The sequence below is a fragment of the Rhea pennata genome, chromosome 2 (genome assembly GCF_028389875.1).
Source record: "Rhea pennata isolate bPtePen1 chromosome 2, bPtePen1.pri, whole genome shotgun sequence".
NCBI lineage: Eukaryota > Metazoa > Chordata > Aves > Rheiformes > Rheidae > Rhea > Rhea pennata.
Genome location: NC_084664.1, coordinates 147,663,261 through 147,688,442, shown reverse-complemented (window position 1 = coordinate 147,688,442; position 25,182 = coordinate 147,663,261). Strand labels below are relative to the sequence as shown.

The window sequence follows — 25,182 nt, the reverse complement described above, 5'->3', positions numbered from 1 at the left end:
TTGAATATATGGTTTTATTAAAAACATCTTTAAAGTGAAATGTGGTTTTTTTTAGTCAGCATCAACTTTAAATCTCTGTGTAAATCCCATTTTCATTTTATTTAAAGTGTAATAGATTTTTAATTTCGTTTGTGTGTTGACATGAGTTGTCAGAAAAACAGATAATTATATTCAGATCAAAACAAATATTCTAGAGAGCCACAGAATACAGATAGATGTGGCAATTTTTCTTTTCAGGAATTTATTTCTGCATCTCTTTTGAGAGAGTATCTGTTAATACTTTCAATATCCTGTATCATCACTGCATTCTTTTTATAATGCTGTAATAACTGCATTGTGAAACCCCACTCTTTCCCCTGCTTAATTAATTTGTTTATTATTATAATGTCTTCCTGTCTTCCCACCTTGACACTCACTTAATCTTTTCTACATCATACCGCTGGACCACTAGAATAGCAATTTCTCACCACTTCACCTACTTTAACTTTCTTCTTTCCACTGTTGCCTCTTTCTGAAGAGCCAGATTCCAAATTCTGAATTTCAAGACACTGCAAAGTTGTCTTATTCCATGAAGTGCCTGGCACTTCAGCACTCCTTTTGCCTGCTTTCTCCCTTGGCTTCCTGTGTTCATTTGCACAACCATGCTTTTTAATATGGTCATATTGCAAAACTTTGTTAGTTCTTTTACTTAAACCAAAAGAATGAGTGAAGCTCTGTATATGCTGCTGGGCAGAATGTGAAACAGACTAATCTTATTTCCTCTTGCTCTCTTAAATACATGAAAATTGTTTCTTGAAGATCTTTTTTCACAAAGTAGCCTCACATGGCTTAGCTCCAGTGTAGTATCACATGCTAGTATGGCCAAGTTACTCATATGAAAAGAGGAATAATACTGATGTGATACAAAATCTTTAAATCAAGCTGTATATACAAAAATATAGGGAAATTATATAATCTTTCCATAATCTTATATAATCTTTCTTTTTTACTTATCATACTTTGCCTAATTTACCATTCAAAGCCTCAACCTTGCAAACATCTATGAAAATTAGTTTATACAAAACAAATGAAATTCACTGAGGTATGTGGAATTGTGGGAAACTGTCAGCTTAATGTAAGCCCCATGTCCTGCAGTTTATGTGCATTAATTTATTAAGCATTTTAATTTATAAAAGATATTGAATTATACAGTATTTAAAAGTTGATGTAAATGATTAATCAAAGGCATGTATTCAGTTAGAAAAGAATCAGAATAATTTCCATCCCTCCACCCTACCCAGCTTGTGCTGTTACAATGAAGAAACACTTATCCTTGCTGCTGTGATCACCTGTGTTTTAGCACTTACTTGTATTCACTGAGAGTGCTTTGTCTTGATGTTTTGTGTCTTTATTGCTTTCTGTCCTAACTCCTTTTGAATTAAGAAATTGCTGATTGTAGTAGGGCTGGAGTCTCCTTGATCTTCTTAAAGCTGCCACTACAATGATTCTTGCCAGTCGTGTTCATTCTAAAATCAGTTGTGCTTTTTCACTCCATCCATTCGCTATTGCTGTAAAACTTCCTTGTGCTTGCTACGTTCTGTTGGCTGCTTTTCACGCTTGTCACTTATGCGTCAATCCATAGCACTATCTAAGCGTACAGAAAGTGTTAAGTCAGCTTCACAACTTCCAGTCTTAAAGACAGAGTACTAAAGTACACAGACCTCAATATTATTCAGTTATGTCAAGCGTACTTGGACTCTGAAGGGGCTTTTGGATAAGAATTCCCTGCTTTCTGATAGCTAAACATTATTTTAAGAATCTGAATTAAGAATTTGAGATCTAACATCCACTTTAAAGTCTCTAGAAAGTTTCACTAGTAGTCCTATTCTTGCTATTTGTTTAACTTTTGAAATCCATTTCTCTTCTACTTTTGCTTCTTTCTGCCTTTCCTTTACCCTGCATACTGTAATTCGGTTGTTACACTGTTTAAGTCATGTTGAAAATGTGCTTAAGCTATGAATAAAATGGTACCAAATGTGTCAGCTGAGTATACAATCTCATCTGCCTTCAATTAAGAGTCTTTGCTTATAGGAAAATACAAATAAAAGAATGAAGCATATCCACGAGCTTTTCAGAACAGGATAAAATTTAGTTGTCGTTCTCATGTGTAAAAAACATGCAAATGGTTACTCTGCTTAATGCTTGGCAGGCAACTGTGTTGGGCTGAACTGCTGAAAGGGAGTACTTTCGGTGCGTGATGCAGTGTGGAGAAAACGGAGATCAAATAGTTTTCTTCCAATAGTTCTTTTTTTTTTTTTCTTTCTGTCAGTGAGTATGAATGAAAATATACCTTCATTCAGAAATGATTTATTTATTGTTTGAGAGAGAATTTGAAATGTTTGGCGGTCAGTTAAAGAACTTCTTACTCCAAAATAAGTAGTACTGGCCTGTCTCAGAGCATCATGGCTAGAGTTACCAGAAGGGGAAAACTGTCTTTGTCCCTTGTTTAGGAACATTTAACAATTTAAATACAATTTGTCATTAGTTACTTTTCTCAAAATCTCTGATACTACTGTTTTTAAATAACTGTATACAGTACTTGTGCTGTCAGCAGTGCTGATAAAGTCTCAGGCTGCAGGTTAAGTCTTCAAAATGTAAATGTCTCCTTATTGCAGGTTTGTGAGGTGTCTAAACACCCATTATGGTCAGTGGAGCTGTGGGGCTTTGCTCAGCTGCCCGTGCGTATATGTGCACTGACAGATGACCTAGGGTATTCAAGATACTCCTGGCAGACGTGCACGGGCTCTTCTGGCAGCTGGAGACAAAGCAAGATGTTGCAGAGATTCAAAACTGCCCTAAAGGAGGAAAATATGTGTGGGCAACTGAATCTGTCTCGTAATTAGCTAATGCTGTTGTCTAAGGAGCGATCTGACTGGTCACCTGGCAGGACTGGCGGAGGGGCTCTGCAGTGATGGGGGGGGGTCTGCCTGCTCTTGGCAAATTAGGGAGACCCTACAGGAGGCCATGCTCTTCCGGAGCAGGAGCTGGAAGACAGGGAAGAAGATCAAAAATGACAATTCACAGCAAATAGGCAGCATGTCCTGTCCGAGGGTGTATTTTAGGATGAGTTAAAAAGCTACATTATCCTGACCAGACTGACTAGATTGCCATTGAGTTTACACACTTAGTACAACTATGGACACACAGGTGTAGGTGTCTTTATCTCAGGTTAATTCTCAACTAAAGTGACCACTCACTCACTAGAATGACTTTTTAACACCAATACATTCAGGGGGATCTTGAGATTGCCTGAGAGAAATGAAGGTGCTGCGCGACTTGAGCCTCAGCTGTGGAAGCCTGCTGCTTTGGTAGGGGCTGTGCCTGCCTCTGCTTAGGGCAGAGTGGAGAAGTTGCTGATTGCACCCATAATTCTGGAGGGAGATGTATGACAGATTTTTAGTTCTCAGAAGTGTAAAGTTGTTGCTCTGTTCAGACCCTGAAGTGATTCCTCTTGTCAAAACACAGCCCAAACAGCTAGCTATTTTGGAGATGGATAAAGGAAAAAAGAACACTGTCCTCATAGCACGAAAGCAAATTACCAGAGCTTTTCAGCAGGTCACTTTTTGCCTCCAGGTATCATAATAACTTGTGCTTAAATTACATACATTGCCACATAAGTAAATGCATTTAGCAGATTTTAATACTCATGGGTCTGTTAGCTCCACTTCATATTCACTGAGCTATACTTTCTGAATGGAAGATTTTCCACCTTTGCACTCTTGATAGATCTTTTATTCACATCTATGCATCCACAGAACAAAGTGCACAGAGTGACATTGATTTTGATGTAGTCGAAACAGAAATGAGAAAAACTGCCACATTTTGCTGATACCTCGTTTTGAAATACCTATACTTTTATTTGTCCTAATTATAGGTTTTAGTAATACTGCTTTTTAAGGTTAATTAGTTGAAGGTTATATTCTTTTGATAGTTAATCATATACAGATCCAGAAAGATTTTTTTCTAAATTTTTAATTCAGTTAAATGCTCCAAGTAATATGTTGCTTTTTAAAAAACAAAAGTAATTGAAGTTAATTTTGAAAGCATGGTAGTCTATGCTAATGTTTATACTGATGGACTGTAATTTACTGTGTTAATTGACACAGAAAAGAGTTTTTCTTATTTTTTTAAAATCATTTAATAGGTGCTTCGTCTTATTTTCATACTAAACATAAAGACAAGCCTCTAATGTTTTAGATGCATTCAAACATTTTAATACATTTCTATTTAATTTAACATTCTACACACTTATCTTCAACTATTTAGAAAAGAAACAATGATGATGTTTTATGTACTACTGATTTTTAAAAATTCCAAGCACTGTAGAGGTGAAAAAAATTGAATTATTCTTGATTTCTGTTTAGCTAGTAGTTGAAGTATTTTCCTTATTTAAGTTAGCATGTTTGACATTCAGGAATTTAAAAACAGAAATGGAAAGATTTCAAACATAAAAGATTAGGAAAAAGTGGGTTAAAATGAAAAGTTAAAAAATAGCAGGCCAGTTTTTAAAAATATTTCAGTTTTATTAGAATTTATGGGGTAAAGAAGCACTCCTAAAAATCCTGTTTTCTCCTTAAGTACTGTAATCTATTTGTTTTTTATTAACAGTGGACAGAATTCCAGTCCATGAATTAACTAGCTACTATCAGTCCTTTGTTAGGTGAAAGAATTATTAAGTACACAGTTTGTGAAATAGTGTAGTGAGTTATGTGTAGTAATCTGCATATACCTGATACATTAAAAAGGAGTATGCATCAAAATACCTTGCATTTAAAATCAAATAATTATTTTGCTTAATAGAGAATTGGCTTTTTAAGTGGCTATATTTTGATATGTAATCCAGTTTAATATTTCAGCTACAAGTATACTAATTGATTGAAAAATAATTGTAATACTATTTTACTAGGAATCTTGTTTCTTTTCCACTTAACGTTGAAACAAAATTCTTGAATGAAGAAGCCATGATGAAAAAACAGACAAGGATAAAGTAATAGAAACTAGAACCTTCAAAATACTTTCTTTTGATGAGATCAAAACATTACTATTAAACTGTACACTGTCGTGACCTCCAAATAATGTAACACGTTGTACAAGCACTGATGGTTACTCATGTCAGGAGGATAACAAGCAACTGAGGGAAAAAACTGGGATAAAACACTTGTATGCAGTCCGAGTATTTTGTGATACTGAGATAAAATTTTTTGTATGAAAATGTTGAAATTGCAATGCTCCCACAATACGTTTAGGCTCTTTCATTGAGTAATATATTTGTTATATAGAGAAAATTGTTTCATCAAGATCAAAAGTGATAAGCCACTCTAGTTAGCTTCAGAGTAGTTTAAGCACATTATGAAGTTTACCGGACAGTTTGAACGAAACAAATCTTAAGTGGTCTAACTTTGGAAAAACAGATTTTAAATGTTAGAATGTTAAATGTTACTATCAGTGACAGCAGATATATGGGACAGGATTGTTTCTGTTAAATGATTTACCCTCATTTCTAGTTCTTTTATTTTTTTCTGCCTAATATTCTCTACCTTTTTAATTCTAAGAGGTCATTTTGGAGATTTTTTTGTACTGTTAGGGACACTCATACAGTGAGAGAGGTAGTTTGGATTAGGAGGAAAAAAAAGCCAGATGGATAGAACTGAATAATGAAATTATTGAATAAGAGACCTTTTGTGCATCTTGCCTCACACCCTTGTGAGGCTTGTACTTTCTAATCAGTTCTTCCCCTCTCCCTCCGCATTATGTAGATTTTTCTCTTCTCTGTGTTTCTGTATCTGTTCTATTTGGCCAAAAGAGTTGTTTGTTTAATTGTTTAAGTGTGGTTGCATTTTTGATGAAAGTCTTGTTCTTCCAAAACTTAAGGATGAAAGTAGGGTAGTTGTTTAGTTTTAGAATTAATCATACAAACTGGATAACTTTGTGTTAAGGCATGAATTTAGTTGTTTTGATCTTCTATATGTTTCTCCCTTCTTTATTATTTGTGAGAACTCTAATCGCACCGAATGGATGAACACTGAGTAATGTGCCGAATGGTTTTGAGCCTAAAGATTACAAAGTTATTCTTTTACCAAGAGAAAAAGTAGATCCAAAATTCTGTTCTGCAATATAAAGATGAATGTTATCCATGTAATATGTTGCATCACAACTTATTTCTTAGTATTTAATAAGTGGTGACATTTGACTTTATTCTTCAGAACTAATTCTAAGATTATCTAATTCTAAAAGTAAAATTGACTTGTGCAAATTATCCCCCAAACTCCTTACTAAATAAGTCTTTGCACCATTACATCTATTTTATTAGAAGTCAAGCTTTTAATGAATTCTATTCCACATAAGGTATGTAAGAATTTTCTGAAATTTCCTGCAGCACTTCCTCCTCCTTGATTCTAATCAGTGGATCTTTTTATACATTGAAGTGTGGGCTAACTTATTTGTATATTTATTTGTATCGGTAGCACTATCTGAAAGCTCCAAGAATTTGACAGTTTTCCCCATTCAGAGGCACTTGGAAATGGAGTAAACACACATACCAAAACGTTGCTCTGTTTATTAAAGTGTTCACTTAAATGTAACTGAGGATACATTCATTAGTATTTTGTGTACTAATGAACATACACTCAATTTGTTAATCTGTAAAGTCTCTAACTAGTGACATATAGTTTCTCTGATATGTAATTGCTTTAGATGTTTATTATGTCAAACTCCAGTACCATTCAGATTTGAACAAAAAGTTAGTTATATTCCTCTGAGAACCACGTTGGTCATACCTTCTGTTTCAAAGGCTGTTTGAACATTGCCAGAACAGCAGTAGAGTAGCAGTCTGAATAGTAAGGTTTGTTTGTAGCATCTACTAACTGTGAAGTTTCTTGTTTTTATTGGCTTGCTTGCTTTTAGAGATGACAACAAATATCTGTTTGGGGTGATTTTTCTATACCAAGTATTAACATTTAGTTTTACTTTTTCCTAAAGTGAAATTAGCCCAAATCACATTGTCTTACGCATTTTCAGTTCCAGTGATATCTTCTCAGAAAGCTCAAATGTTTTGGAACAGTTAAGAGGGAAAGTAGTTAAGAGGAAGTTCAGAGAAGGGCAGCAAAGATGATCAAAGGCATGGATTATTTTCTGTTTGAAAAGTGGCTGACTAATCTAGGACTCTGCAGTCTGGAAAATGAGTGGTGAGGTTGGGGGGAGAGGAGAGATATGATACAGATTGGAAAGTCATGCATGGCAAGAGTAGTGCTGACTACGGACAAATGAGATTAGTAGAAGACAGATTTAAAACAAAAAAAAAGAAGGTATTTCTTCACATCCATAGTCAAGCTGGGAAACTCCTTTCAACTGAACGCTGTGGATTGGCAAATTTACATGGATTCAAAGGAAAGCTAGACAAATTAATGGAAGGGAAGTCTACTGAGGGGTATTGCACACACAAACCATGCGTGGCTTAGTGCCCTGCAAATTAGGCCTGCAATTTGCTCTGCAAATTGTTGGAGGCAAGGGAAACATCACTTACGTACTTGATTAGCTCTTATATTTTTGCTTATACACACTTTTGACCAAACTTTGAAATAGGATAATATATTTAGATACGTCTTTGGTCTGACCCAGTGTCCCATGGGTATATTCTTAAATTCAAAGAAAACAACAAGGCTAACCTATTATTTTTATTATTATTTGATATATTATATGACAAAAACAGTGTTTCCAGTATTCTCTCCCCCACACACCTATGTGTAAGTTTGCTTGAAGACTTTTTTTTAGGATAAAAGCTCAGAAATAGAGCCAGACATTTACGTTAAGAAATAAGTTGACTTTAAGTTATTTTTGAAGCCTTTTGAACACACTATTTTGACACTGATAGCAAGCTTAAGCTAAGAATCATTCAGCTTCCCAATGACCCCAGTGGGAATTTGTTAAGCAATATAATTAACCAACTTGGCTAATATTAACCGAACTGGAAGGAATTCACCCTTTTACTTCTTGGAGAGGCTAACACAATGTCTATTTTGAGGGTCTAATTGACATTTAAGTATTCCATGGGCACAGTGAGGTCTTTTGTACAGAGGCAAATGTTTCTCTTTGTGCTGATCTTCTGTTAGAATTAATGTAGTATGTTTATTTCCCAAGAGAATGAATTCACTTAATATTTGCTGAAAATTCTCACTGACTAACATCCTGCAACTATTTCCTGCATATGAAAGAATTACTTTGGGAACTGTGTGGAATCTGTCAGAAGCTGTTACCTATGTAAAATAACTAGGAATGATGGCAAAACTATTGACCAAGCATAAAGCAGCCGAATTTTAATTTTAATTTTAGAAGTAAGCAGAACCTAATGAGGGAGATGGAGGACATAGTATCCTGTGAGCATCAAACAGAATTTCTATGTAAAGAATGAGCATTTCAGTATTTTTCAAGACCCATTCGGAAGGTTTCTGACATCTTTCCTCCATCCCTGGAAAGGTGATGGAACAGCTCATTCTGGATGTCATCTCCAGACATATGGAGGAAAAGAAGGTGATCAGGAGGAGCCAGCATGGATTCAGCAAGGGGAAATCCTGCTGGACCAACCTGATAGCCTTCTAGGATAGAATGACTAGCTGGGTAGATGAGGGGAGAGCAGTGGATGTTGTGTACCTTGACTTCAGCAAGGCTTTTGACACTGTCTCCCAGAACATCCTCCTAGGGAGGCTCAGGAAGTGTGGGTTAGACGAGTGGAGAGTGAGGTGGATTGAGAACTGGCTGAAAGGCAGAGCTCAGAGGGTCGTCATCAGTGGTGTGGAGTCTAGTTGGAGGCCTGTGGCTAGTGGTGTCCCCCAGGGCTCAGTCCTGGGTTGCATCCTGTTCAACTTCTTCATCAATGACCTGGATGAGGGGACAGAGTGCCTCCTCAGCAAGTTTGCTGATGATACCAAGCTGGGAGGAGTGGCTGACACACCAGAGGGCTGTGCTGCCATTCAGAGAGACCTGGACAGGCTGGAGAGTTGGGCGGAGAGGAACCTCCTGAGGTTCAACAAGGGCAAGTGCAGAGTGCTGCACCTAGGGAAAAATAACCCTAGGCACCAGTCCAAGCTGGGGGCCGACGTTCTGGAGAGCAGCTCTGCCGAGAAGAACCTGGGAGTGCTGGTGGATGATAAATTGACCACAAGCCAGCAGTGTGCCCTTGTGGCCAAGAAGGCCAATGGTAATCCTGGGCTGCATTTGGAAGAGTGTTGCCAGGAGGTGGAGGGAGGTGATCCTGCCCCTCTACTCAGCCCTGGTGAGGCCTCATCTTGAGTCCTGTGTCCAGTTGTGGGCTCCCCAGTACAAGAGAGACGTGGAGCTACTGGAGAGAGTCCAGCATAGGGCTACGAGGATGATCAGAGGTCTGGAGCACCTGCCCTCTGAGGAACAGCTGTGAGAGCTGGGCCTCTTCAGCCTGGGGAAGAGAAGACTGAGGGGGGATCTTATCAATGTGTACAAGTACCTGAAGGGAGGGTGTCAAGGGGACAGGGACAAACTCTTTTCAGTTGTCCCAGGTGACAGGACAAGAGGCAATGGGCAGAAATTGAAGCACGGGCAGTTCTGCCTGAACGTGAGAGGGAATTTCTCCCCTGTGAGAGTGACGGAGCCCTGGCACAGGTTGCCCAGAGAGGTTGTGGAGTCTCCTTCTGTGGAGATCTTCAAGGCCCGCCTGGATGCAGCCCTGTCTACCATGCTGTAGGTGACCCTGCTTGAGCAGGGAGATTGGACTAGGTGATCTCCAGAGGTCCCTTCCAACCTTATTGATTCTGTGATTCTATGATCTTTCATGGTTACAATTCTGATAAGAGAAAAATTTGTGATTGAATGTTTGCCTCCCCCTAAAACAAAACAAGCTAGCCAAGCACTCAACTGCCCAGGAAAGACGTGTTTATTACAGATTAGTTTCTGTCAAGATAAGTTATAATATTTGATTTTCAGTATAATGCTGTTTGAGTTAGTTTGCACAGGAGAGGGTATAAAACTTGTTGTGGAGATGTCTAAGAGGTGTCCACCTGCTACAGAGAAACCATCCTAAAGTATGTGACACTATCCCGTATTAACATCAGTGTTGGAGGTAGAGATTTTACACTAATTTCCACAGTTTAGTCTCCTGATTCTGTGGGCTGTTATTTGTGTTTTTATCCAAAGAACATAACGTATTACTGGTCCCTGTTTTCTTCTTTTTTTTCCATTTATTATCTTCTGAAACCTAATTTCTGCTTCTGCTTCTACTTCCTCTACCTCTCTGGTAGTCTCCATTGTCTAATGCTATGAATGTGCCTTCTAGTCTAGTTAGCTTTTCTCTGTAGAAAGAAAGTAGTTGCTAAAAACAGACTACCAGAAGACAGGAAGCCAGAAAATCATGTTTGGTGTTTGATGGTAGAAAATTGTCAAATTCTTTGAAAAATACAAAATATCTATCTTTGAATGAGAAAAGATAATGAAATTGTCAGATGCGCTGTGCAACCAGTGTTCTCAAAACTGGACCTCTTTAAGTTCTGTCAGCTGCACACTGTAAGAGGTATCCAAAATCATGTGCCACTTAGAAAAATTGAGTTTCTGTATCTTTGGACATACCAGTATATCTTTCTGATACAGAATACGTCTCTCTGTGAGCATTGGTCAACCTAATACGTTGCTGAGAAAGGATACTTGAACTAAATGAACTAGCTAGCTTGGTTAATAGTAACCACTTTGGCTATTTGAAGCTAACTAACTCTTTCATTCCTAGGATTGTAATGTGGTGCAAAATTGCCTGAAATGCTCATTAAGACACTTTCTGTGTAACTATCTTAAGAATAGCTACACATTTTTAAGATAACTGCATTCTTAAGAATGCAGACAAGTCATTTTAACTCATAAGTATTTAGCTGAAGCTAGCTTGAATCCACTGGATCACTGGAGGTATCTGACACAGAAGAGAGGCAGAGCTGTTCTGTTTTGCGCTGGATGTCCGCTTCATCGCTCCAAAGTTCACTTACTGCCTACTTGATGCTGACAACACTTAGTGTTCTTCGGAAGTAGCTTTCTCTTTGAAGTGTAAGTGTATTTTGAATCAGTTTCTGTACTGAAGGAACCTTCTTCCTTCCTATTGTTTTCATCACACTTCTTAAGGAATAGTATAAAAAATTTTTATTTAGTGGATTCTGACATTTTAAATCAAAATAAAAATATAATATGGTAGAAATTGATTTATAAATAGTTCAGCATTGTATTGCCTTGTAAGTAACATTTGTTCTGTTTAAAGATGAACTTCATTTACTTGTTCTGAATGAGCAGTAAGAGAGAGAATTGTTGAATGCAATGTTTTGCTTTGCTGGTAAATGTTGCATTTTGCTAATCACTGCGAGGGTGCTGTGTGGGCTGGCTGCTCCCCGGGGCGGGGGGGTGGGGGGGGGGCTTGGCTGATGGGGCTGCGGGCGGCCGGAGCAGCCCCAGCCCCGGGAGGGCGCCGGGCACTGCCATGGGGCCGGGGCCGTGGGGGGTCCTGGGGCCAGAGCTGGCAGCGCTGCGGCATCGTGGGGCAAGGATCCGTGGCCCCGGGCTGCACTGGGCTGGACTGGGGCTGGGGCTGGAGCTGGGGCGAAGCCGGGCTTGGCGGGGGGGGTGGGGGGGCACAGCAGGGACAGCAGGAGCTGGCAGGTACATGGAAACATGATTTACTTTTCATATGGAGAACATCAGATTTTAATTTAGTTGGGAAGTCATGTACTTTATCATATAACGTCGTTACACACAGAAAGTTACTAGGGGCAAAAGGGAACACAACATACACAGAGCTAACAATTTAGTGTTAGTCTGAATGATGTTTTAACAGTCTAATTGTCCAGATTTCTACTACAGGGAAACCTCAATAATAATACACTCAGATTTCCTGTTTAAGAACAACCATCCTAAATCCGTCTCTTTTCTCTGGTCTTACGCTCACCTTTTCAGTGTCCCTCAGAGGAGGAGGGTTACAAGGAGTTGAACATCCTGGGGCCTCCTGAGTGATGAGGGAGATGTTCACGGTGCGGCGTTCTTCCTCCTCGATCGTGGAGTCCGTTGCGTTTATGTGTTTTCTTAACACAGCCGGCTTCCTTCTCACTGGGTCTTAACAAAAATCTGGAAGTTGTGCAATAGCCTCCCCCAGCCTCTGTAGATAAAAATGCCTGCTCCTTGTTACGCAGTCACTACAGACTTCTGTTAGGTCATTAAAGTCTACTGTGTTCTCAGGCCCCAAGCTCAGACAGGTCGGGCAGTAGTTACTGAAACTAGCCAAAACAATCTCAAAGCAAGCCAAGGCAAGTCCTGATACGCTGCGCTGGCACGTCAGCATGAATGCGTGGCCTTTTGTTACTAATTGCTGTATCACATTTACTAGGCTACCGTGTTCAAAACTTCTGTATCATTCTTAATTTTGCTTGGTGCAGGCAGAGGAAAGCATGCAAACTCTGAGCTTGAATATTAAGATTTGTATTCTGTCATTCTCACTGATTATATTTAGTTTGATATTAATGTAAACTGGCAAGATACTTTTTCTGAAAGTTTGCGTTTGCTATTTGTGAAGCCAATGAGCAGCCCTTCTAAGAACAGACAGTATTTTTAACCAGTACTAATTTGCTAGAAAACAAACAAACAAAAAAGTCTTTCCTACTGTTTCTTGATTCTTCTGTTTAAAATCTTAGGAGAGGGTGATTTCCAAAACTCTCTAAGATCCAGTCGTTAAAAACCTCTTCATGAAACAATGTAGTAGTAGGGTCTATTTTGGTGCATGGTCCAAATACTGTGGGCTGTATTTCAGACTGCAGAATGTATAAAATGCATGTATTTTCCTTTCATCCTAAGTAGTCTGTGGGAAACAATAACACTTTTGATAAATAAAGGCACCTCTCTCTTTTGTAAGATGAATACTGATGTGTAAGACCAATAAATGTGAATACCATCCTTCCACAGCATTTTATTGCCGCAGCCCATTCTTGGCAAGCACGGGAAGGAACACACACATCAATGTGATGCAAGTTCAATCCAACTTTATTCCTTTGTCTACCTAATTTATATATCTTTTCTAGCAAGCTCATGTATCAACGCGCCTCGCAAAGCATTTCTATTGGTTGTCTAATATTGTCCAAGCGCATCTACTCAGTTTCTAATTGGCTGTTGTGTTGACTCCCCTTCTGGGTGCACATTCTGAGAGTGATTACAGGCATCTGCCTATCTGCTGGGTTGACTCCCTTTCTGGATGCATATCCTGTCAGTGATTACAGGCATCTGCTTATCTTTTCTTCTTTAGCCTTTTGTCTTCAAAAGAATTCCTTCTTTGAGCAGCTTGTTGCTTACTTCAGCTCTTTATAATCCTGCAAGATAGCCAAGGCCCCGACATTTTATCATTCATCGTATAGATTCTAATAATATTCTTGAAGTAGAGTCTTGAGTTCTCTAAGTTCTTTTGTATGATTACTGTGGATCCACAAATCTATCTTGCATTGATAGGCACTTCCATTGAAGAAAAAGCAGCATATGACTATATCAGCCCTTCCAAAAGAAGTGTTTCATGCAGTATGTCAGATCACGCTTTTCTCATTTTCAAATACTGATTTTTGTTATAACTGTTAATCTTTATTTTTTTAATAAAAGTAATAGGGTTTTCAAAAAGGATGTTTTCACTAAAGTAAAACAAACCAAAAGAAGAATATGCGCATCTGTGCTCTATATTGCTTGTTTTCATATTATAGAGCTATTAAACAAACATATTTCACGAAAATAAAATCTATTAAATAGATAGTTACACATAGAACCAGACAGTGGCAGTTCTCTTTTTATGATCTGAGTTTAGTAGAAGGGAAATAAGCTGTTTGACACTTCTGTAGTGTCAAAAGCTAGAAGGTTGATTTTGTCTGGACCAAAATTCAGATTTTAAAATAGTGTGAATTGGAAAAACATGAAACTGCATTGATTTACTCTATTTTCAATGTCTAGTTCAAATATTTTTAGACAGTAATAAGTTAATTGAGAAAAGTATCTGGAAAATCATACAGGCATATGCATGTATATGTGTACGGATACATAGAAGTATCTGTATGTCCCATATCTATGAAAATTTCTAGTTGATGTTTAATTGTTATTTTCAGTCTGTTTTGGTCTATTTCTTACTGCAGCAGTAGCTTTATATTCAAAATTAAAACAAAGGATAGGGAGATGGAAAATAAAGAAATAATGGTATAAAGATTGAAAGAAGAGAGAGGGAAAAGAAATAAAGGTTAAAAAAAAACTGTAAGAAAATGCAGTAATGCAAAGCAGTACCTTCTGCTATCAAAAAGAAATAAAAATTAAATTCTAAATTCGTTTACACAAACTACAGACAACCTGAAAATGAAAGAAAGCACAAATTACATATATTAAAGTTCTGTTTTGACAGCTATTAGAATATTTACTATTTGGATAAATCCAGTGATAACTGTTTGAACTGAAGTCCTGAAACTTGTTTTGAACCATAATATTTATTGGTGTATTTCTTGAAATACACTGTTTTATTTCATTCCTGAATAGTTGGGAACTGAAAATCAGTTTGGTCAGAATAATGCTTTGCGTCAGTCATGTTACTGTTTTTAGATTCTCAAATCTATATTTGACTTTCAGATTTATTCTTTTTTTATTCCTGTTTTATAAATCAACAGAAACAAAACTGTAATGTGAATTTAACAGTAAATAACAATATTAAAAATGTATAAAGAATTAAAAAAATGAGATTTACGAAAATAATAAGGCTAGAATGATATCTAAAAAGAATCTACTGAAACATTCAAATAAATTGTTATTTCTACACTAACTTGAAAGTTCTTTTAACAGATCGAGAATACATCCTTCTAATTAGGTTTGTAGCTTTATTGGAAGGTCCTGCAAGGAGTAGATACTTATCAAAGAGATATCAAAAGAGAACAGGTAGTTAAGATTCTTTATTGTAGAAAAAAAAATCCTTTTAACGGGGTGCAGTGGTCACTGCAAAGTTAGTTAACTAGGAGAAGCTTTAGAAGTAAGGATGCTAAATAAATCTTGAGTGAAAGTCCTTAAACATCTGAAGAGAGAATGAAGATGGAATGTACTGATTACTCTTTTTCTAAAATCTCATATATAATTTTTATCTACACTTTTTTTTTCTTCAGTGAAATATGCAACTTTTATTTAAGATGTCAACAATTCTGTCTTGGAAGAGGAACTCATTGTAAAAAAGGCAGATGAGTTTGCTTCTTGCTATTAAGATACACAGAAACAAAACCCTAGGCTGACTTCATTAGCACTTGTCTGTAGTGAGTAACCTTTAGGATCATCTGCCTTAAGGACCCATAGTTCTATCTGGGAGATATGTGTTTGGATCATATGTGTGCCAAGGACTAATATAGCCCTGCACCTTGAATTCATCCCGAATAAACAAGATGCTGAATAGCTCTTATTTGCTCTGACGTTCGGAACTCAGTCTGATTCTTAGGAATTAATCAGGAAGACATTAAATGGATGAGAATAACTGCTGAATGGCAGCCTCAGATTCCATTTATTTGTTATTACCAGCTGTACCCTAGAGTTTTATGTAAATCAATTTGTGGATGATTGACAATTTTCACGTGTTTTTCCACTGCTGAAATTCAAAACATACATACTTAGAGGCTGATGGTTACTGATTCGAGCTCTACCTGGAGGCTGGTAACAAGTGGAGTACTGCAGGGGTCCGTCCTGGAACCAGTTTTATTTAATATATTTATTGGTGACCTTGAAACAGTGACAGAGTGTATGCTCATCAAGTTTGCAGATGACACCAAATTGGAGGGAGCAGTCAATACACTTGAGAGTGGGACTGCCATTCAGAGGCAACCTAGGCAGGTTGGAAGAACCTCATGAAATTCAGAGAGATTGTGCAGTCTCCGTCTTTTCTCAAGACATGAGTGGATAAAGCCCTGAGTGACCTCAGGTCTGATCCTGCTTTGAGCAGGAGGCAGTGCAAGAGATCTTCTCAGATCCTTCTTCTCCCACTGAATTACTCTATGATGCTATGGAGAAGACTTGTTTTAAACCTGGTTGATCTGAACTGATCTTGCAGTGTGGGATGTTAACTCTTTTTTTGATTAGTTTTACTTCTAATTACTTCTAATGTTACTAACTAATGGACAGATAAATTGTGTTAGAATATTTCACTGATTATCAGTTGTCTCTGAAGAAAGAGCAAATCATTAAAGTATTTGCTAGATACTTTTTATGAATCATTCTTCAGTTGTGTTGTAAACGTTTAGTAATAGGCTTTGAAGTCAGTCAAGTTGCTGGCTACATCCATTTACAATTACAATTACATTACAGTTACAGAATAACAGCCAGCTTGTTACAGCAGAAGTCACAGTAACATACTATGTGTCAAAGCTTTATTTATAAATGGAGTTGCTATAGAAGTTGTTTCTTTCAGCCCAGTTGATGGTTAATGTGTGAAAGCATGGCAATTTTGTAATTGTGCGCTGTCACTTTAATTAATAATAAGGTGGGTTCATTTTTTTCATAAAATCCTATCTATTTGTTACCCTGCTAAGATATTATTTTCAATTGTGTTTTGTAATAATGGTAATTAGCATTAAGACAAATTAAGACAAATCCAGTCTTAAAACGTATGCTAATGCATGTTAACTAATCACTGATATTTTAGCTTATGTTAACCAAACTATAAAAAGCTAAATAACTCTGAGTAATAAGAAATATAAGCTACAGCTGAAACCCTCAGCTTAACCTGGGACTGAACTCAACATACTAACAGAGGATAGAGCTTAAGCTTCTAAATGAGCATAAACCTCAGGTTGTCTTATCTGAAATTAATTAAATTAGGTTAAGAAAATAACTTGTTTCTAAAGCATGTACAGATTAAAAATAAGATCTTAAAGACCTCCGTTTGCCTGATCTTGCTTTCCAGCACATGTGAACTTTCCTGTGATGAGTGTGATTATTCTTTTTCAGACCTACAAGTTTTTTATGCAAAGTAGATAAAATTTAATTCAGTATTGGCACATCATTTATAACCTAAAAGTAATACATTTTAAATATCTTACTGACTTTGGAGAAAAGATGCATTCTTCTAGCTTGCCTCATTTTAATAGCAGCTTTTCTGGGTCACAGATTTCTAAAATTAGAAGAAAATCTTTTTCAATACATATATTTCCATTGTATTAGATTATTACTTTTTACCTTAAAATTTTCCCTGGTCAAAACTTATACAGAGTGGGCAGAGGTATTCATACTCTCCCCAGTTATTTTTCCCCCTCAGTGGTTACTTTTTCAGCATCAGTTCATTAGATTAACTTCCACTATGAGTTTATCTGGGGTAAATTTCATTTTCTATCATATGTTCACAAAAGGAACCCCGTGTGTATTTGTAGCATATTGCATATGCAAATCTGTGCCTCTAGCACAGATTCATTATCTATTTCTGGAGCTTTGTCTCAGGCAAATGTCAAAGGCCCTTGCCTCTTTTCTTGACTAAAAATGATCTTACAATCATGAGCAACCTCCACTCCTACATAAATAGAAAGCTTATGTGTCTTCCTTATGTTTGCATTATCCAAAGTTTTAGCTGTTACAACACTTCTGAGCAATAGTTCATTCAGACTAGTGTTCCGAACTGAGTTGCTGCATGGAGCATCAGCTTGATCTTCTTCTACTTAGTTGACCCTTCTCATGTGCAAGTACTGCGTCAAAGCTTTCCTCACTTACTTAAGCAGTCTAATTTGACACATGGAGTCTCCTCAGTTCTCATGGTTTTAATCAGCTCTCTTGCCATAGAGGCTCACTTGCTGTTCTCAGACCGCTTTGGTCTGGGTCCATCAGGTTCCCTTTCTTCTGAACTGCTCCTTCTTGCCTCCCCAGCCTTAATGCTTCCTCCCAAGCAGCAGCGTGGCAGCTCCTCAAGCCTCACATTCACTCAGTTGCTAATTGTGAGTTAGGAAGTGATGCCCTGTCTCTGAGTGGGCTTCAGCTGATGGAAAATTGTTCATTGAACTTTATCCAAAAAACAAGAGTCAGTTTTCCTTTCTTCTTTCTTGTTAACATTCACATTGCAAATTTGTCAAATTTTTACCAGAATATTTAGGGCAAATACTGTGTGGTTTTTTTCCTATCACATAATATCAGAAATTACTATTTTTCAGATAGTTCTCTTTGACTAGCTGAAATCTGACCATATTACTGTGAATGATTGAAGTGGAGAGTATACTGTATTGCCCGTACACAGGTGTTGCAATTGGCCTCAACTTTCATACCATATTAGGACTCTAAAGTTTATGCTTTTATAAATTATAAATGACATTTAGGGAAATAGCAATATATTGGTTTTCTATAGTAGCTTACAGTTACTAGATTGTTCACATAGAACATTTATTTTGTCCTAAAATCTGTGTAAGTCAGATGCTACTCTGTTCACCTTTTGCTGACCTTCTGTATAAATCTTTTTTTTTTTTTTTTTTTGTAGTGTAAATGGATGTGGCAGCATAACAAGTATGGTGTTTCGCTTTGTAGTAAAGTAGTATAGGAGTTTTCACTGTGTAAGAGTATAAGATTTGAAGCTTTAAGTGAGTGGTATTCGTATCGCTTTTTTTTTGCTTTCTTTTTAGATGGACTTTCTCTTAACTTGTTTTCATTTTTCTTTAAAGCACTGTACATCTTTAAAGCTCTAGGACATAACATGTCATATGACTCAGCTTCTGAATATAATTTTGCTTTGAGCTTGATACTGGGAGCTGGTGACTGCCTGTTTTTGTACATTAGCTTGCATGACAAAGATGCGTCCTATTAGATTTTACTTTTAAAATAATAGTTATGTAACGTACAGTAAATTTTGTTTCCTTATTTATTTTACTCAACATTATCATGTTCCAAAATATCTTTTGGTCACACCCTTGTATTTTCTATGCTTTAATCTTGATATCATTCTGTCACGATTTATTGTATTGTGAATCGTAAATAGGATAGTCTTTTGATATTATTCAGAGTTATGGCTATTTTCTTCCTTTTATTCTGAAGTAAAGAATGAAACATATGTTAAGTTCTATTTTAGTTACTTATGTTATACTGATTGTCATGGGCCAGTAAGTTGGTTTTAGTTTAGGATATTTTGTTCTCTACCAGAAGGTTCATGGTTCTGTTTTTCACAGATAAACCTGAGGTGTTATCCAGTGCACATAAGGCTGTTCAGCCATGCAGTGTGAACTACCACTGCATGATTTAGAAATGCTGTACTGCAGAATAGATATTGAGGCATTGAGTGTATGACAGCAAAAATAATATATACCATACCAAATAGCCATATTTGTTGTCTTTTTGAAATTTAATTTTTTTTTGGTAACAATTTTTAATAATATAGCAGAATAAAAACCTTTTCAGCCTAAATTTCAGCAGCGAATAAAATAGACTATTATCAAGACTGTGTATTTTTAATATTTAGGTTCTGTTCCATTTGCTTATACATTTGATAATTTTGTGAAGAGAGTTGATATACCTCGTGCATGAAAGATACTGTATAAGCCAACTTTCACTGGTAGTCTAATTTCCATTTTTTAGTGTACATATTCTTGTAACGTTGCAGAAAAGTGGTATTGTTTCCATCCTGTCATCACCTATTACATTTAAAGAACAACTCTAAAAGTCTGTGAGAAGACAGCTAGGGAGAAAAAGGAGAAGGATGGCATGTTGTTTCTTGAAAAACTATTGAAGAGGCACTTAATTAATATGGAATGAAACAGCTATATTATAAAGATACTAGTGTAAGGTACATCAACTTTGTGTATAGTAATTTTTATTATTCCTTTTATTATACTTTTCCCAGTCATTTATTCATTCCAGTCAAGATGGATTTGCCACTGTGGTAGATGTTCTTGCAAATGGGAGACATGACCTCCAAACATCTGCAGTCAAATCTGGGGGATGGGCAATGATAGGAACAGGAGTAATATAATGTAAAAGTCCTTTGTGGCTTATCTAATTCAGTTATTACATGAGTTAGAAGTGTAGCTTACAGATGTTTTCTCAAGCAGAGCACAGACAAATTTTTTGTTCATTAAACATTTTATGGAGTAGGTTTTGGGTTTTTTTTGTGTGTGTTTTTTGGGGGAGAGGATAAAATGATCTTTATTTTATTTTTTTTTTTTGCAGGGAGTTACATATGCAGTACATTAATTGAAGCTTCTGTCCAATATAAAATACAAAAAAAAAAAAAAAATTACATAGATTTTATTTTGTTAATGTTTCACCTTTACTGTCCATCTACCTGTGCCTTTGTATCAAGTCTAAGTACTTTCCTGAGCATTTAGGGCTCTGTCAAGCTTTGCTGGAAGGAATGGAATGTATGAATTTATTTGATGGGCCTATTATCTGTTGGAGTACCAAAGCATTGCCCACTACATAGGTTGCTGTATAATGCTGCTGTATTATCTTGGCTAGGGTGTTTTTCATTGTTCTACTCTTGGGGCCTCATTTAATAGTTGTGTATTTTGCTTTAAGCGTACTGTGTTCAGGACTGAATTTGTAGGGCTGGCAATTACGTGCTGTCATTCTGATTGGTAAACAAGGTAATACTGTATTGCACTTCTTGCAGAATATTTAAAACTAAATGTGTAGTATCACTATAGTTGCAAAATGTTCACTAGCATTAAGAAATGTTCAGATTACTTTGAATTTTTAAATAAAGCAATATTGACTTTCCTCTTTTCATGTCAGTTGTCTTTACTATGTTAAACAGAGGGAAATTTAATCTCTTAGGTTGATCAGGAAACAACAATTCAAAAGAAAAAGTTAGCATCCAGTGCTACTGTGTGTCCCACAGGTTCTTCCACTTTGATCAAAACTGCCTCCACTGGTGAGTTAGAGGAGAGTATTGCGGCCACTACTGGTGCTATTACTGTTGCTAGCACATCTGCTGATGTTACTGTATCCAGTGTCACTGCAGTGACCGTCCATAGACAACCTTCTGAAGAGCAACAAGTGCAAGCTATGAATCTAAGAAAATCAGTTCTGGAATCGGCCACTTCCAAAGAAGCACTCTCTCTTCATCAAGCAATCTTACAAAGCACAAGAAGAGGACCAAGAAATGCTGAGCAGATAGAAAGAACTAAAGAACTTGCAGTTGTTACTCATAGAGGTATTGGATATTATTTTACTTGTGCCCATGTAGTTGTGGAAAAATATGTTGTATAATCTAAAAGTGAAAAGTCAGGCACAAATTCAGGAAGTGTAATTGAACCAAATGGGAAAAGGATTAAATCTGGCTAAAACTGAGTTCTAGAGGGGCAGATAGATGGAAAAAGAAACTAATAATAATGCTGGCAGAATAGTTTAATTTAAATTATAAGATGGCAAAGAGAAAGATCAAAGAAGTTTCTTCAGTTTTTCTTTCTATAGCTTATATGATTATATTTCATGATCAAGCCTAATGTTAGTGAGATCTGATAAAGTTTAGAGAATTGAGAATAAAAATATTCTCTGGTGCTGCATTATTTAGATATAATCGACCATAGCATAAAAAATGTACTTTATAAATAGCTGTTTTCTTCTAAACTAACCAGTGATGCAGATGTATCGATCTTCCTTCTGATTCAACCTTCAGCAACCATTTGTTTTTCTTAAACATAAAGTTAGTGAATGAAGCAAAGTTTAGAGCAGTAGGGAATTCAGTGGAAAGTATTTTAGTATTAAAGCTAATGATGGGTCATATTCCTATATTCAGATATTTTAGTCCATATGTGAAAGTATTAATAATGAGCAACATTTGGAATATAAACAAGAATGAGATACCGTGTTTAAAGGTAACTGACAATGCCTGAAATTCCAGCTAAGAAACTGTAATACTGAGATGTCTTAATATAACCTGAACAGACATTCACAAACAGATTGCATGTCATATGGTTTTACTTCCACAAACAACTTGAAGTTCATGTAAGGAGTAGATTAATGTTGTAGGTGAATGTTATCAAATACTATTTGTTATTATGTGCTAGTCTATTGTTTCATGTTAATCTGTTGTGGAAGAATAACTTGTAAACACAAATATGTTGAAGAGGAACATCTTTTATAGCAGAAACAATTTGCAGATGTCTCATTATATGGTTGATACTTTGCAAAGACTTCTTTATCTTGGAATCTATTTTCCTACTGGAAACTCCTAGATACCTAGCATAAATCAATGTAGCTTCATTTACTTAAATGAAGAGATTACACTTACTGAAAGCAGAAGAGCTGCAGCCCTACAGAATTTGGAAATCTTATTTCTTTTAAATTGGGTGACTTGAAAAAATGAACACTATGGTTGATTTGCATATGAAACTACTAAAGTACTAAATAGGTGCTTATGTTCCCGTTGTATTTCTTCAATTAATACTCACCAACCTGAAATAGGTTGGTGAGTATTAACAGAATTTGGTGATGTTGATAGGTGGCTAGGGATTTCCTTAAGAACACCTTTGGTCAAGTTAAAACAGAGAAAACAGGCTTATTTTCAGTTGTGAGGGAGTATATGAGGGTCTTTTAGAATCTGTTCTAATGTAGATATATGAGAGTGAGGTAATTTGGCAGTGATAAACATGCAGTTTCTTCTCTCTCTTGTTTGTCATCGCTGGACAGCAGGGCCCTCTCCATTGCTTTCCTGCTGTCCTTTTCTTCTCTGACCTGCCCTTTAATCTAATATGTATAAAAGGCACATATTTCTGAATTAGTTTGTTATATTAAAGTACAAAACATCGCATTAGAAGAAAAATGAATGAGACACCAAGATTCTGCTAAAATAATGCTATAGTCCTTCTCTTTTATATACTAAAGTAATACTAAAATGCACAACACATGAACAAATAAAGCCAGTCTTCCTTTTATAGATCTTAGTAGAGAACAAAGCTGAGATCTTGCAACAAACCTGTGTGTAGTTCGTTTCCTCATGCCACATGTTTTGCTAGCATGTTTTGCTAGCTAGCCTTTATTTTGCTACATTCTCTAAACATGATTTTATTGTATCATACCTGTGTAACACATTGAACCCACTGGAGTGGGTATTCATATATTGAGTACAAAATTACCATTTCTACTTGGTGGTGATCACCATGACAGCATGCTTACACTAGCTGTGGAAACATGCTAAATTTATTTAATTGCATAATTAAATAAATACTAGTGATCTCCCATATAATTTTTTCTCATGAGAAAGATGTAGCCATCTTTTGAAGGAATATTTGTGAATGTGAGACTGTCATTAACTGACTGGAAGAAATTTCCATTATGGGCAGATAATCTACAGATGCTTTTGTTGAATTTCATTTTTTTTCCACTGAAATATTTTAGTCTGTCTTTGATAGTGAAATGTATCCAAAAGTATATAACCTGCTTGTCTTGTCCTGCATAGTAATTCCTATAGAACCATTTATAAGAGCTACTTGAGAAGTTTATGTAAATTCCTTTCATAACTTTTTTCTCAGTTTGATAGGTATTAACCAGTAGTTTCTATTGTTTCCAACAGAAACAATAGAATAGTTTCTGTTGTTTCCAGAATAGTTTATATTCTGAAAATACAGAATTATTTTGTATTATTAATCATACTGTAAGAATTATGCTTCCAAGTCTATGCAAATGATTCACTCTTGAAATGATAAAACTTAATATGCTAAATATAATCTACTAAAACGTACTGAATCACATATGTATATGCTTTTAATGGAAAAAGTATACATGTTTTTAATGGTAAAAGTGTACAGTACATACAGTCCTCACTGTAGACTTTTTTGAGAAGGTTGGTGGTGAGATCTGAATAGTGCTATGTCTTATGATATGTCGTCATTGATGCAAAATGATAACTATAGAATAAAGTCCAGTTGTTGGCTTCTGTATGGTTGTTCTATAAGATCTTGCAAAATCAGTAAACATTAATCATACTTTTTGTGATACTAAACTGATTTTTTCCAAGTGCACTAGAGAAGGAACTAAAGGTCTCTATCTAAAACTAAACTACTAGTTGGAAATTAGTCTGCTGTACTTGCTACTTGGAATTAATGAATAATTGCATGGTGTGTCAAAGGCTGGCTGAAGAATTTTTCCTCTACCCTTTTAGTTGGAAATGACAGATGGGAGAAAGACTTTCTAATCTGGTAATTTAAAAAAGGAGAAAGGAACCCTAGCAGCATTTGATGAAATGTTTCCATTAGAAATAGGGAAGTACAAATATCATTGTGTAAGGAAGCAGTGAGATCTCATGTGGAATACTGTGTGTGATTACAGGCCCTCATCAAAAAGAGTTTCGACTGAGTCAGGTGAATAAACGATGAGTGATGGCTTTACATTGTTCTGATCATCCCATCTTACAATAGAAAAGTGCAATAGATGTTTCAGGGAAAATGCCAGTCTGTGGAGAACTTAAATAAACACAAATGAGTATGTAATACCTATGTAGGTATTTTAGGGAAAAAGATTAGAAGAATTTTTCTTATTATTGGAACAATGAGGGCTTCTGATAGGAGGAAAGATTAGATGAAGGATGAAGAGTTTAACTACTTTCAGGTTGCAACTTGGTCGGTGCAAGAATATATTAAGATACGATATCTAGAAGAGAAATGTGGAATCTTTTGGATCCTTTGCTGTGATGGAACCAAAGATTCAAGCTCAGCAAAGTACATCTCTTCCTCTGCTCAGAGGACAAGGAGGAAAAGGAGACACACAAACACTTGCTTTCAGGCATTTAATTTGAGAAGTTCCAAACACCCAGCATTATTGTGGCTACTACAGCACAGTTACTAGTAAGTACTGTGATTATAATTACTTGAGTAGAAAACAACCTGTCATTTTTGCTGTTTTCTACTGTATGTCTCATACACTCAGAATTCAGTGTTTAGTAGTGCTATTAGTGCTTTTGAATTTGAATTCAAGCTCATTTATTTTCAGTGGAACTTTGAATTCCGACATACTTCATTGCTCTGAACTTCTCCATCTAAAAAGCAGAAATGTCTCTAAACATTTATAATGTTGTAATCATATTACCATGGATATGCATTCAGTTTGGGGATTAAAGTATAGATACATATTTGATCTTTCCCCCTGATTATTTGTTTTTCAAAAAAATCTATTTTTCCTTTTCTTGATGTCTCCAGTCTATTTTCT

General features: G+C 36.2%; 1 protein-coding gene across 3 annotated transcripts in view; it reads left to right on the top strand.

Moving 5' to 3' along the window:
- The window catches only part of CSMD3 (CUB and Sushi multiple domains 3), a 683,676-nt gene that overhangs the window by 241,796 nt on the left and 416,698 nt on the right, over window positions 1–25,182 (top strand). The window contains exon 7 of one of the 3 annotated variants that reach the window (XM_062568387.1): window positions 20,876–21,190. The exons of the other annotated variants lie outside the window; for them this stretch is intronic. Coding sequence (XP_062424371.1) covers window positions 20,876–21,190 — 315 coding nt within the window. The remainder of the gene's footprint in view (window positions 1–20,875; window positions 21,191–25,182) is intronic. 3 annotated transcript variants of the gene reach the window in all.